This window comes from Pezoporus occidentalis, unplaced genomic scaffold (genome assembly GCF_034315485.1).
Source record: "Pezoporus occidentalis ecotype Australia unplaced genomic scaffold, CSIRO_AGI_Poc_V1 ctg112, whole genome shotgun sequence".
In the NCBI taxonomy this organism is placed as follows: Eukaryota; Metazoa; Chordata; class Aves; order Psittaciformes; family Psittacidae; genus Pezoporus; species Pezoporus occidentalis.
In genome coordinates, this window is record NW_026912907.1 from 1,181,743 (window position 1) to 1,196,418 (window position 14,676).

General features: G+C 36.3%; 1 protein-coding gene across 1 annotated transcript in view; it reads left to right on the forward strand.

Annotated features, from left to right (window-relative positions):
• The window catches only part of LOC134171549 (keratocan), a 29,348-nt gene continuing 14,672 nt past the window's right edge, over positions 1–14,676 (forward strand). Inside the window, exons 1-3 of the mRNA XM_062633893.1 lie at positions 1–332; positions 3,251–4,147; positions 9,556–9,706. Of these exons, the coding sequence (XP_062489877.1) occupies positions 3,271–4,147; positions 9,556–9,706 (1,028 nt within the window). The 5' untranslated portion in view covers positions 1–332; positions 3,251–3,270. The remainder of the gene's footprint in view (positions 333–3,250; positions 4,148–9,555; positions 9,707–14,676) is intronic.

The following is a 14,676-nucleotide window of genomic DNA, read 5'->3' on the forward strand; positions in this document are numbered from 1 at the left end:
ATGGCTAGTGGTCTAAACTTTCTCAGGTTTGTGAAACACTGATCATTCCTTCATCCCGCAGGAATAACAGATGGATTGTGCTTGTACAAAATATGGTATCCACCTGCACTTCATTAGAGGGCTGCATTTTTGTACATGCCACACCACAAGATCACCATGATGACATAGCAGCTTCAGAGAACAGCGTGACTAGGGCTTTTTTTTTTTCTCTTGTAACACAGAGGATCTGGCAGACTTGTACCTCCTGACACCGTTTACAGCATATATTGGTCGATACAGTCCCTTATTGCATCTGCTCTGGGAATTGAGGAAAGCAGCTTCAAGGAAGTAAGGTAAGTGCTGCTGCATGTTTTAACCGTAATATTCAGCTATTTAAAAGTGGCTGTAATGGGAACGTGAAAACATGTCAGGCTAAGTTTGCCAATTTGTAAATTGAACACAAATCAACTGTTGCTTAGTGGATTCACTTTCTCTGTTTCCTTAAAACCTCACATATTTTGTGCATCAGCATTGGACTGTTGCACTTTTTTTACAGTCTGTTTGTTCTGTTTCAAAAGAGGAGCTGATGTACAGTCCAAAGACATTTTTAAGAATACTCACTGCTCACTTATTCATTCATAATTTGTTAAATCATTTCGCTTCATATACAAAAGAAAAGGTATCCTGATATTTAAATAATTAATGAAGTAAACAATGAGAGGAAAGTTATAAGTATTTTGAAATTTTGTGTTAAATTTAAAGCACATTTTAAGCACACTATTGAAAATTTAACTTAAGGTATATTTAACTTAAGGCTGATTGAATGATACATTCATTTTTATTTTGTTTCACGACAACTTTAGTATTAAAAGTGGCATAGAGTAGCTCCAAAATACTTTGAATAGTTTGTCTATATTGTAGTAAGCATTTTCCACAATCAGGGATTTGTCATTTAGTATATTTTGGCAAGTCGCCTGAGCAACTTCAAAAATATTTTCACAGGTATTTTACAGCATAACTGGTCAGAACAAACACAGGCAATTAGTTCAAGGATGTTTATGTTACAAGAGAAATGTCTAAGAATGTATTCTGATTTTATCTTTTGGATTCATACAGTTCAATGCAACAAACAACTCTGTGTACCCAATCTATTTACCTTTTACACTTCTGACACAGAAACATGAATGAGAAATCCACGAATAAAACAAGTTAACCATGCTACATATGTACTTTACTGTGCTCTTTTATGTTACTTATATGCCCTTGTACTACAGAATTGTCACCCACATTTTAAAATGTTGCTGATAAAATAATTCAAAACACTTGATATTTAACATTTTAAATTTCTTCCAGGGTTCTGCAGGGCAGTTAAACATTGTATGTTGCTTAAAAGAACTGTAAGCCTATGATATCAATAATCAAATTTAGCATTAAAAATATGATTTGAAACTAGAATAACAATAGAATTTGAATTTAAAATAGGATGTTTATGCCACTTTATCAGGAAGACTATAAAATGATACAGATGTCTAAAAATGTCATTGTGAGGCCAGAGCGTAGTCTAAGATGTTCATTACATTATACTTTGAATACAGAAGCAGTAGTTGTCCATCCTTAATGTTTAGTACTTAAACAGGACCAGATTTTGAGCTGAATTGGGCCACTGTAGTGTCTTTGCTCTCAGCAGAGCTGTACTTATTTATACCAGCAGGGGACTGAAGGTTGAGTTTGCATGTTCTCATGCAGCAGTGAAGAACAGACAAAGGAAATTACACTGATAACTCATACAATGATCACTATATTCTCTGTTTTGTGATGTAATGGGAGCAGCACCACGGTGAAGGTATATTCCCCTTATTCAGGGAGCAGCTCAGTACATAGCAAAGGAACTTTGTGGGTAACTGGAGATAACATGATTTTTCAGAAATTTTGTGGTGTACTGTATGAGATCAACAGGCCCTGCCCACAGGTACCTCAGTTGAAATTATTAGCTAACCAGAATGCGATGTGGCTTTTAGCAAGTCAATAAAAGCAAGAAAATTTAGAATTAAGGAAGACTATCTAACTATGGTCCTGCATTTTACCACTATGTATTCTGTGTAACACTAAACAATGACAATAGCAAGGCAAACTTACTCCGCTGGAAGATTGCCCAGATCTGAGATTAGTGTCTGGTGGTCTGTTTACAGGCTTTGCATACTTTCTGAAATTACTTGAGAATAAGAAGGTTCTAAGGATTTTCCTAATCATCTCACTCTCAGAACAGTAGTTTTCCACACAACAGCTATCTAGGTAGTAAGAAGTAAAAGCAAGGTACTAATCTTCACATATTAGCATCTTGTGGAGTATCTGATGAGAAATGCCCTTAAAAACTAAGGTGAGATGACTCACACTGGATCACAGCAAAACAGCTCCAAGGGCACTGAACATTCTTTTACTGTTATGTGAACTGGGAGACCAACTATATGAAGCTTTATGGCTCTATTGAATTAGAATGGTTCTGCAATATGATCAGTGCATTTATTGTTATATAAGAGAGCTTGCAAGAACACTTACACTATCTCAAATCCAGTCATTTCAGATCTGTGGTAAATAGAATATACTCATGCACACATAGGCAGTGCTGCTGATTGTTTGACATGCCCAGGAGAATATGTTATGTATTTTTATTAGTTTGTTCTTTAAGTGAATATGAAAATTAGTGGACCATGCTTTACTGGATGTGCTCCATGAGAAGATATTTCAAGCTACAGGCATCTCAACAACACACTATACAGTACAACATTACCTTCAGTTTGTAACTTCCCTGGCTTTTTTAAACTTTGGTAATTTCACAAAGTGTTATTTTTATATAAAGCAATTTAGTATATTAGGAATGCTTAATACAATCTAAGTGGCAGAGCCGCCTCTGACCATGACCTTTAGCAAAACTTTTCTGTGCCAAGTTTAAAAACCTTGGATTTTATCATCCTTCTTGTGACTTAATGAATGAATTTGGGGAGATGTAAAGAACAGTTTAATTACAACAGCAGAATGGCCTGTAGTTTTCCATTGCAAAAGCAGATTATAACAAGACAGGGACTGTTATAGTAGTTTATAGTAGTAACAATGTAATATTAACAATTTAATATACTTTTTCCTTAATTAATAGTTTTAGACAGGAAGTCTTAATTCATTTTTATTTGTAATACTTACATGGTAAAATATCAAATATTGCTGAAACAGGAAAACAAATAAAGTTTTAACTTTTTTATTTCCTTTTACCATACAGGTACAAGACGCATTGCAAAGATGGCTTTAAACTCCCTACCCATCTTTCTGTTATTGGTTAGTGGCATTTGTTGCCAATATGACTATGGTCCTGCAGATGATTACGGTTATGATCCTTTTGGGCCATCTGCAGCAGTCTGTGCCCCAGAATGTAATTGTCCACTAAGCTACCCTACTGCCATGTATTGTGACAACCTTAAACTGAAAACCATTCCAATTGTACCAAGTGGAATAAAATACCTTTATCTTCGAAACAATATGATTGAGGGCATTGAGGAGAATACATTTGATAACGTAACAGACCTACAGTGGCTGATCCTAGATCACAACCATTTGGAAAATTCAAAAATTAAGGGAAGAGTCTTCTCTAAACTGAAGAATCTGAAAAAACTTCACATTAACTACAACAATTTGACTGAAGCTGTTGGACCACTCCCCAAAACTCTGGATGACCTGCAGTTAAGTCACAACAAGATCACAAAAGTCAATCCTGGTGCACTTGAGGGGCTAGTGAATCTGACTGTCATTCACCTTCAGAACAACCAGCTGAAAGCAGATTCTATTTCTGGGGCTTTTAAAGGCCTGAATTCCCTTTTGTATCTTGACTTAAGCTTCAATCGACTTACAAAGCTACCAACAGGACTGCCTCACTCCTTACTCATGCTGTATTTTGATAATAACCAGATCTCAAATGTTCCTGATGAATACTTCCAAGGTTTTAAAGCCCTGCAATATTTACGGTTATCCCACAATAAATTAACAGATTCTGGAATACCAGGCAATGTCTTCAACATCACATCACTGGTTGAGTTGGATCTCTCCTTCAATCAGCTGAAGAGCATTCCAACTGTCAGTGAGAACCTCGAAAACTTCTACCTCCAAGTCAACAAAATTAACAGTGAGTTAAATTTAAGTATTTTCATTAGTATTTGCCACAGTCTAGACACCGATGGTCAACGCAAGTATCTAAAAAGGTAGATCAAGCCATCTGAAGAAATGGTACTGGTTAGATTGTTTAGTACACTGACACTTCTCTGTTGTCCACATTAATGTTAAAAGACAGACACTAAGCTGTTTAAATTATCCTTAAAGAGAGAAATTTCTGTCCTTGTACTACTGTGTGTATTACTGGGCAAAATCTCATGTAAATTGGAGTAAATCCATAGAAGACAATGGAGTTTTATTATACAGCTGAGGAAAAAGAATTGGGAAAGGACTAATCAGTGTGAAAGATGTTCAGGATTAATAAGTCAGCAAAAAGAGACATATCAGCAGAGCATCAGACTATGGTATGTGTAACCCTTCAGGAGGCTGATAGAGAAAGTGCTGGAGGGAGGAAAGAGGGAGAAGACAACAAATTCATAAGGTATCAGGCACAAAGCACAGTGAAAATGATACAACAAAGTAGCTGCTTTTCTCTCTTTCCTCTCTTCTCTCACGCAGAATTGCTCCAAATCCATCTTGAAATCCAAAGACCTGCAACTGTTTCTTTTAGTTTTCATTCCCATTTCACACATGGTATCATCAGGTGGCAAACTTTTCTCCAGTCGTGATTTGAAAAAATGTTTCTCCTGAAGTCAATAAATGTCACACCTTGCATGAGATCATGGAGGTTTTTTACTGAGATGGATTTTACAAGGTTGTCCTTATCCTGAGGTGGGAAGGAGGTGTTGGAGAGCAGTAGAGGCCTCAACATCATGTCAGAAGCTCTCCAGCTGCACCTGTGTCAGCGGTGGTCTCTGACAAAGAGGCAGATATGTCAGACATAACAGTGCTTCTGCAGGAGGACTTACATTATCTTGCTAGCTGTCATAAAACAAACCATAAACCCCTCTCTTCTGTTTGCCTGGTTGCGCCTATCAGGGTTTTAGAATGTCAGTGTTATCTATTCCATGCACAGCTAACTCCATGCAGATGTAGCCTTTAAAAGACAAATGTTTTAGTGTAGATCATACCAGCCACAGAGCAAGATCTTTCAAAAGGTTTTGTATTTACTATGCTTCACATTTCTTTCAGTGTTCTGATTCTTTTTTTTTTATTTTTTTCCTATTAGATCTCAATCCCTTGTTTTGCTGAGGGGGAAAAAAAAAAAGATTTCTCACCTAAGGCACCATATACAGTGACCTGGAGAATCTATCAGATACTCCTTCTCTCCTAAAAGAGCTAACAATGATGTTTAGTTTCTCATGAGATACATAAGGCAATTTTACACACTTAGAGTAGTTGTTCTGAGCCTCCTGCAAGGTACACACATACTGAAGTTTGCTTTCCATTCACATTTTCAAGGGCTTCCAAGTCAAAGGCTGAGACAACAATTTAATTTTGCAGGGAAAGCCGTAATTCCAGAATGGTGGTCAGCAGCAGAGCGTGTGCACCAGCTACTGCTGCACCATCATTGCTACCCTATGGACTCATGCAAGCTAGCACAAGACCATGAAAGGTTTATAAAAGCCTTTGATTTTTCCGTACCTCAAACCTAAACTTCAAATAGAATCTTGTTTTTTAAATATTTCTTATTAGTAGTAATTTAAGGGTGGAATTTTCTCTTTAATAACAACAGTGGTTTGCCACCATGTTTTAAGATGCCGTTAGGATTATGCACAGACTCACACACACATACAAGCACACACACAGAAGCTTGTTTTACAGACTCCTCAAGGAGTGGAAAAAAGTGAAGGAATCAAAGAGAATCAGTGACACAAGAGCACCAAAGGCAGACTTCACCATATTTCATTTGTAATTGTAGGGGATAAAGGAGATTTGTTGCTTCCACATGAAACCCCAGCAAGAAGACACCATGTGAATGAAGGATAACGAGGGGGAATGTGAAAATGTTCCACGGAACAGTTAAGAGGCCACGTATTCTGCTCCAGTCCATTGTCTGAATCAGTACCTATACGATAAATCATACTTATTCTAAACCAGAGTTAGTTATGGAGGTTGAGGTTTTTCATAATGGCTCACTCCACCAGCCCAAAAAAAGATTTTTTCAATGGCCTGTGCAAAAATGACTAATGTATGATTACTGTGGGACCGCAAAACGGCAAAGATGACTATGGGACTTCAGATACCATTAGGATTGCCCACTGTATCGCACACCTGAACAAGGAAAATTTAACACAGTTAATCTTCCTCTCAGCTAAAGGCTACTTACACTGCTGGTATAAAAGGGGTAGACTCTCACACAGCATAGAGTAAAAAATTAATTCTGTCTGAGATATGTGTTTCTATACTCCCATTTTGCTCTATAGTCTTGGAAGAGGAGGAGAAGGAGAGGAGAGGAGAGGAGAGGAGAGGAGAGGAGAGGAGAGGAGAGGAGAGGAGAGGAGAGGAGAGGAGAGGAGAGGAGAGGAGAGGAGAGGAGAGGAGAGAGGAGATGGAAAAGAGAGGAAATGCCTTTTCCTGTTTCCACCCACACACCCCCCAGATATTTCAAATATACATGTAGCTTGTTAGAATATCTGAATTTCTTATGGCAACAGACACTTTTCATGAGAAAGTAATTGTTCAGAGGAAAAATCCAGTTTTCATTCAATTCTTTTTATCCTTAGTGTCTAGTTCATGCAGGAATTCTGTGTTGGGAAATTATGAATGCTACACTAATGGGAAAATTCCAGTTACACTGAGCCTGAGTATTAGAAAATCAGGAAGAGATTTTAACACCTGCAACATTAGTAAGTGTAATAAAGGAGGACGTAAACTACTGACATATTTTATTCAACTATGCTATAGTCTCACAGACTGCAGCTTCCATACAGACCATGTAAGTAACAGTACATTAAATGCATTTACCAGATCCACTTATTTTCTGCAAGTAGAGACTGAAATTAGAAAACAAACATTTTTAATACACTTCTAACAAGTGAAAATTATATGAGCTGTATAAAAATTTAATACCCAAATGAAAACAGTGCACATGAAATACTGGAGTCAAATCCCTCTGAAGTCTATGATAGAGTTCTTTTGACTTCTGTGAGGACTAGATCAATATTCACTTCCAAAGTGGTTTCAGTCTCAAAAAATAATCAGCACAGGTTAGTATTTTGGGAACACAGAAAAATTCTGTGGTTTACATGCACAAAATTTACATCCTTTGAGTAGTTAAACATCTACCCAACTTCTATAAGCACACCTTGGTTTGCAACCAAATGCTAGCATTTTTGCTGAAAACTAACAATATGGTAAAAAAAAAAAAAAAGTTTTTGAATGCCTAATTTCAATGAAAATTTACTTACAAGGTAGTTGTTGAATTACAAGAAAAATGGGAAGAAAAAAAATCTATATTAGAATTTGTGTTTATTTTAATTTCTATAAATTACACCTAACTATCTGCGGAAAACTGGATCTAAATAGTTAATGGTATAGCCATTAAGCCAAACAAATGAGTTCAAAGTCTCAGGAACTTATGTTTTCACTTAACAAAATTCCACACAGATCTAACCCTATAAACATTTATGAAATTATTTGATCCTAACTCACAAGAATCATCAGTTCACTTCAGCTGGTACATTCTGAATCTGAAGAGTATCAGAATTAGTCTGCAGTCTTAAAATTATTGTAATATGGACTGCACAATAAATGTGCATTAAGGATGCATTTTATCTTTCAGCCTTCCAAAAGAAGGCTGTACAATATACAAACCCTAGGAGATTGTTCTGATTTGCTTTAATCAAATTGGTGATCAAGGTCTAACATTTGAAATGCATTTCTTTAATCCCTACTCAAAACAACTTACTTTGGGAAAGATACAATCTTTACCCATTCTTCAACATGATATCTCACTGTCCAAAAAATTACCTAAGCTCTCATACTTTACAAAGCTGCCTGTACAGATGGGAATAAATTTTTACTTAGTTTTCACAAGCCATATTTCATTAATGATAGCAGATTATCATAGTGCCTGAAAGTATCCAACTGAATTTAAAATGGAGATATAAAAATACTTCCTCCACTTCCTTTAGTAGTGGAGGTCATCACATTTTCTTAGATACATTAAATAGTTATACAGAAAAGATGTACAAGGTGGTGCTTTCAAAACGCCATGAATGACCTATGATTGGTAGCTAAAATGGCATTTGATTTTGAGAACACTACCTTGGTTTCTCAAAATTTATGAGGGCTAGTCATTTGCAACATAAAAGCAACTGAAGATATGAAATTTGGCTGCATACTGGTGAATGGGTTCATCAAAGGAGTCCCTGTAAAATATTTTCTATGATGTGAATTCAATGGATGTAAATGTCCTGAAAAAGAAGTCTCTCACACTGCTTCTTTAGTAGTGATGGAGCTTTTCAATAGACTAATCCTCTCTGACCCAAAGGAAGCACATGTGACAACGAAGGATCATCTTTACAGAATTACACAATGTGGTATGTAGGGGACATCAAGTTTATTCACATACATTCTCTCTTGAGGATAGATCTCTGCGTGGTATAGGTGTATAATATGTATATGTATATATGTATGTATAACATGTGTGTTTATGAAACTGAGTACAGAACCCTATTTCATGTAATTTCTAGCTTACAGTTAATACTGCTCATAAGATGTGAGACAGTTTTACATTCACGACTGGTCTGTTGCTGTGTGAATAAAATAATACTTCAACTGAATAGAGGCTACATATATCACTACATAAAAGTTATGATAAATATAAATACGTTTATAGATATTTTTTACATTTATACTCAACTTCCAATCCTGATGTTCTGGAAAGGTTCAACTGTACAATTTAAATAGAAAACTCTTCTCCAACCCCAGCCTCAAATTTCATTTTGAAAATAGTAAATTGAAATGACACATCCAAAATAATATTTGACAAAAACATCTATTGAACAACCCATTCTTTAGTGAAAAGCTATATCATGATTTCAATTTCTCCAGAAACTTTTTCGTTCTTCAATATTTTACCCTTCCATCATAATGTACCCCTCCACAATTGATTCCTCCCTCTACACCTCCAGTTTTACTGGAGATTATTTTTCTTTGTTTTCTCTAACTGTCAGGTCAGGCTTCCATACAAACTCAAAAAATTAAATGGGTACTGTGAGCATAGCACTTGAAAAACTCGTTCTTAAAATTCTGACCTCTCGCAACTAATGGAAAGAACCTCTCCTAACAGAAGGCCCTCGAATTCCAGTAAGTGCATGGAGAATTACACCAATGGACATGCAAAATATTGAAAAATATTTTAATAAATTAAAGCCACATTTCCCAAACAGTATTAAACAAGTAGAAAAATAGTGAGTTTGCCCTATTTGTCCTACTTATTAATGCTTTCTCTTGTTCATCTCCTTTTCTTTTCAGAGTTCCCATTGAGCAGCTTCTGTAAGGTTGTTGGGCCAACAACCTATTCCAGGATCACACATTTGCGCTTGGATGGAAACAATATCACTCGGGCTGACCTGCCACAAGAGATGTACAACTGCCTCCGGGTGGCTGCTGAGATATCACTGGAGTGAGATAGCTGGGAACATCCATATCCCTTCTAGGGGGAGTAACTACAGGAATTACATCATAATAGCTCTTTAAAACTAGGATATGTCTTAAAGAAGTGTCAATCTGCATATTATCCATGCTGTTTGTTAATATTTAGCATGCACTTGGCAACCTTAACAAAATGTGTGCATATTTTTAGAAACGGTTGTATTTAGGAAGCACAATAACCAAATGTGGTGCAAAATGTGCCTCCATCTGGATAGACAAGCTGATGGCAAGCATTCAGCTTCATAGAAATTGGTGTTCATGCATGCAATATATGCCAGCTGGTACCAGGCTTACATGGAATCAGGTAGGTTTAATCAGAGTGCTGAGCTGTACGGGCTAGCCTGTGTAAATACAAGATTTTTCTCCAACCAGTCCAACTTTCTTAATTATTCACACTTTTTCATATTGCTATAAATTACAGAGGAAAAAAAAGAAAAGAATTAATAATCTAAGAACAATTTGTGAAAATATGTTTTCAGAGGTCATGAATGTTAAATTAACAGAATATGTTTTCAGGTTAAAAAATTGTTTAGTCTTCTTTTTTGTCATACTTTCATTTAAACTTTCATGGTAAGATTTTTATCCATTGCTGATAAAATTGTTATGTTGAAATAATTATATATACAACTATTTTTATTCAATTATTTGCATGCTACTTTTAACCAGACTGTAGAAAAAAAAAACATAGCAAATTCAGGTTAAGATAAGATAAACTAAGCTATTCGATTATTATTAAAATTTATTGTAAGGTTAAATAAAATGTTTTCTCTACTTTCAAGTATCAAAATATTTGTAAACATATAATTTAACTTACTCCACTGCACTTGTGTCGGCCTTTTAGTCAATGCTTTATGGAATTTGCAGTATCGGAGTCACAACACTATGAAATAGTGCAAATTAATTTCTCACTATTGCCAAAAGGAAATATAGTCTCCAGAAGCCACAAGCAATGAGTAAAATGCAAGCCTAGCTACTGATGATAGAGAGATGGTAGTATATGCCATCTGGGAATGGATAGTCCAAATATTGTCAGCATTTTGGAACACACAGTAAAATAAATGTGCTAGTAACCGAGAGACACACATGGTTTGCTTGCAAACACAGATCATCCCACAGGTACTATTTTCCTTTCAACTACTAGACTATTAAACCCTCAAACAGAAACTCTGCTAGTTCTTATTGCAAAACCAGAAACAAACACCTCTGAATAAAAAAGCAAAACCCCGTACCAAAACATTTAGTAGGCACATTGCTGATTCCAGATGTTTAGAATCAATACACAGTTCACAGAAAAACCTTGGACTGAAAAGGAGAGATGTAGGAGACAATAGAAATATTTCCCTCTTATTTTTTGTTATTTTGGAATTCATAAGTGTCATTTCTTTTATTATCCAGATACAGGAACAACTGAAAATAACCTTTGTAAGTAAGCCAGAATTTTTATAGAAGAATAAAGTCTAAAGCTGAGGCTTCCTGAACACATCAGGGTGGGAATCATTATTGTAATATAGGAGAAGAAGAAAGAAGAGCATGCAAAAAAAAAAAAAAAAAAAAAGAAAACAAACCCCAAAGCAACCTAAAGAACATAGAAAGATATGGGAAAAAACCTGATACTGAATTGTGCCACCACACAGCTGTGATCTAGCAAACAGGACATAAATGTTTTCTTTGCAGCTTGCTTCAGCAAACCAGTTATCTTTATGCAAAACAAAACAACATGAACAGCGAAACTGAGAACAGTCCACTTCAGGATAGACTAAAACTTGCTGATCAGGGTATTTTCTACATACATGTATGTTGCAAATAAAACATCCACAGATATTCACAATGCATTTTGAAGTTCTGCTCAAGAGACACAGTAGAAAGAAGCCCTCTGTGAGAGTATCAAAAAGTACCAATAATCTCTCACTGAAACTGGGAAACTTGCACCTTACAGTGAGCACTTGGACAGCTGAGAGAAAATGGTATTTGGCAATGCAATTTTCATCTTGAACACCTCTTTCCTGTAGTTCAGAAATTCCCAGTTAGTTGGGGAGAGATAACATTGCATAGCTTGCTCTTCACATTACCTGTGAAAAAAATACAAGGTCCTTCTGGTAAAAAACTGGGACACTGTAAATGTGCTTTCAGGAGCCACAGAAGCACGGGTTTCTACTTCTGCAGTAATGAATTGGTCTAAACCACTATAAAGTCTAAGTTCCCAGTCTCTACATATCTTACAAAACAAATAGGCAGCGATATACATGTATCTTTTTTTTCAGTTTATGAAAGCTACATGAATTGTTTTCTAGGCACTAGGCAGAAAGGCAGGTGTTTGGAATATTTAACAGAGCTCGATCCTTGGAAATTCAATCACTGCATCTTCATGGAAAGGAAGGTGATTGAACTTGGTTAGAAATCCCTCAGTATTCTGGATACTGAAAAACATGATGCATACATGCCTGCTCCCACTTAAACTGATCATATTATAAAATACTTACATGTACAGGTGCAAACACATTGCTTAAAAGTAGGCAGACATGAACAGCTAATACCACAGCTGCAGTAGTATGGAGACAGCTGAGAGGGTGAGTTAGCCTGAACTAAATTCGGTTTAGGGCTACATAATATGTAGTCTACAGTATAACTTTGCAACCTCTTTACAACATATGTCCCTCCTCCTTTCAGGTCAAAATGGGTAAATTTGCCAGGACATGTTCATGTGAAATTTCATATGGAGGAGTGGACAAAAATCAAGATCTTTTGGAAAGACTTGAGTTTGAAAGTATACATAAAAAAGAAAGTTTGCTACTAATGTCATGAAAAGCAGTATTACAACAATATACAAATTCAACAGACAAAAAATTTCTATGAAATTTCAGGAACTGGTCTGCAAGCATATTCCACAGCCATTCACAGTTACCTTTCATACAAGTTTTGTCTGCCTTAAAAGACATTTTTCTTATTAGATTAAATTATAGACTTTTCCTAAAAGGAACAAGTAGGAACTCATGTGAATTTCTGGACATACACTGAAAGTAAAAATCCTACATGTCTTCTATGCTTTATAAAGTCCAGCATAGTCCAATGCATCAAGAAAGGAGTGAGCAGTGGTTGATCACAGCTGTCCTTCTAGTGCAAGGAACCTGACAGGGTCCCATTGGTACTTGCACATCTTCAGTTTTACTGAAAGGTGATAAATAGTAGTTGCTTAGCATAAACCAACAGAAAACCCCAAAAAGCAACAAAAAAAAAAACAAAACCAAAAACAAACCCTGGAACAAGAAGATAAAAAATCATTAAGAAATGCAGACTGAATTGTTATACATACAGCTGCACCATGCATAGACCAAGGACAGTAGAGAAAGTGAAGTTCGAAAGCAAGATTAAGCTCAGTGGAGAGCCACCAAGATGCAAGGCTGCAAGGAGTTCTCTTAGAAAGTGTTCTAAAGAGAACACTCCTCAGCCTTCTTTTTTCCATGCTATGCCAAGTCACTTCCCTTAGCCTTTCTGAATATACCATATGCCTCAGTGCCATGATTTGTTGCAGGCTTCTAGTGCCTAAAAGAGCACTATAGAAAAGGGAGCCAGATTCAGGGATGCACAATGAAATGAAAAGAAGGCAAAGGAAAAGTTCCAGAAAGAGAAATTCAGGCTGGACATACAAAGTAATTCTTCACAATGAGCATGTAAAGCACTGACACAGATTACCCTATGGACTGCATCGTTGGAAATTTTCAGAACTTGCAATGCCAGTGCCCTGAGGAACTGAGCTGGCTTTGAAGTTAACCATATTTTTAGGAGAAGGTTGAACTAAATGACCTTCAGGTGTTCCTTCAAACTTATTTATGATTTCTGTGAACCTGTGATTCTAAGAATACTAATAACCAGTGGGGGACAATGTCAATTTTAAAAACCAGTTCTACAGCTAAAGAATTTTGAAGTAAATTCATGTGTAAAAATTATTATTTCAGGTCCCAGTCCATAATTCAGACTCCTGTGATACTCACAGAATCATAACTTAGCTAATATTTGGATATAGAATCCATAGGTAAAAAATGTGGAAACTTTCCTTCAATGCCCAGATGTCTGCAGCTGGTTTGTGCAAATCCGCTCTCATTTTGAAATGTGAGAGCTACTGAGTGAAATCAAAGATCCATCCCACCTAACTGCCCCATGTGGGACAGCACAAGACAAATATGCTTAGATGTCTACATAAAATAAGGGAAATAGTCTATTGCAGTGGTCAGAGTGCTAGTGGAGGACAATTTGCTCTTGAAGTTTTTGCAGATTCAGATATGGATAAAAGATTCAATCTGTAAAAGCATAACTTAATCAGTAGGCTATATAGCTTTCATGGATAATAGCTCTTAAATCTTTTCTATTTAGAGTGAACAGTTCAACATCAGTTAGCACAAAGAAAAGTAGTATTAGCTCTATGCTTTCGGATGTTCACCTTGAATGTAGGAATGTCAGGTTCAAGTTTCTGGGCAAACGGTTGCTTCATTATGCAAAGCAAAACAGCTTTAAAAGAAGAGGCTGAAGCACTTTAAATCTCTGTACTCTGCAGCATCTGAGGTAAAATTATGCTTGTGGGCTAGATAGGAAATAATTGTGCACCTATCTCCACATGTTGAAATCAGAAGGATCCCACCAGACCTCTCTGAAAGGTAACCTGCCTGAAGGTCTCAAATAGGTACAGAGGTAAGGTTGAATTGCTCAAGGCTGTGTTCACTGAATCACATAAACACTTTGCCCTGAAGATTTCACTTAGGATACTTCTAGTTGTCATCAGTTTGATAGTTCTTGTGGACTCTTAAGGTTCTAGATGTTGCGTTTGTTTTGTTTTGCTTTATTTTTTGTCAGCCCTATATCCCTCCAACAATGTGTATGAAAGTACAGACTTATAATCAGGAGCCCTTGATTTCAGTTGGCAGCAGTGTATCTGTGAAGCTATGTATA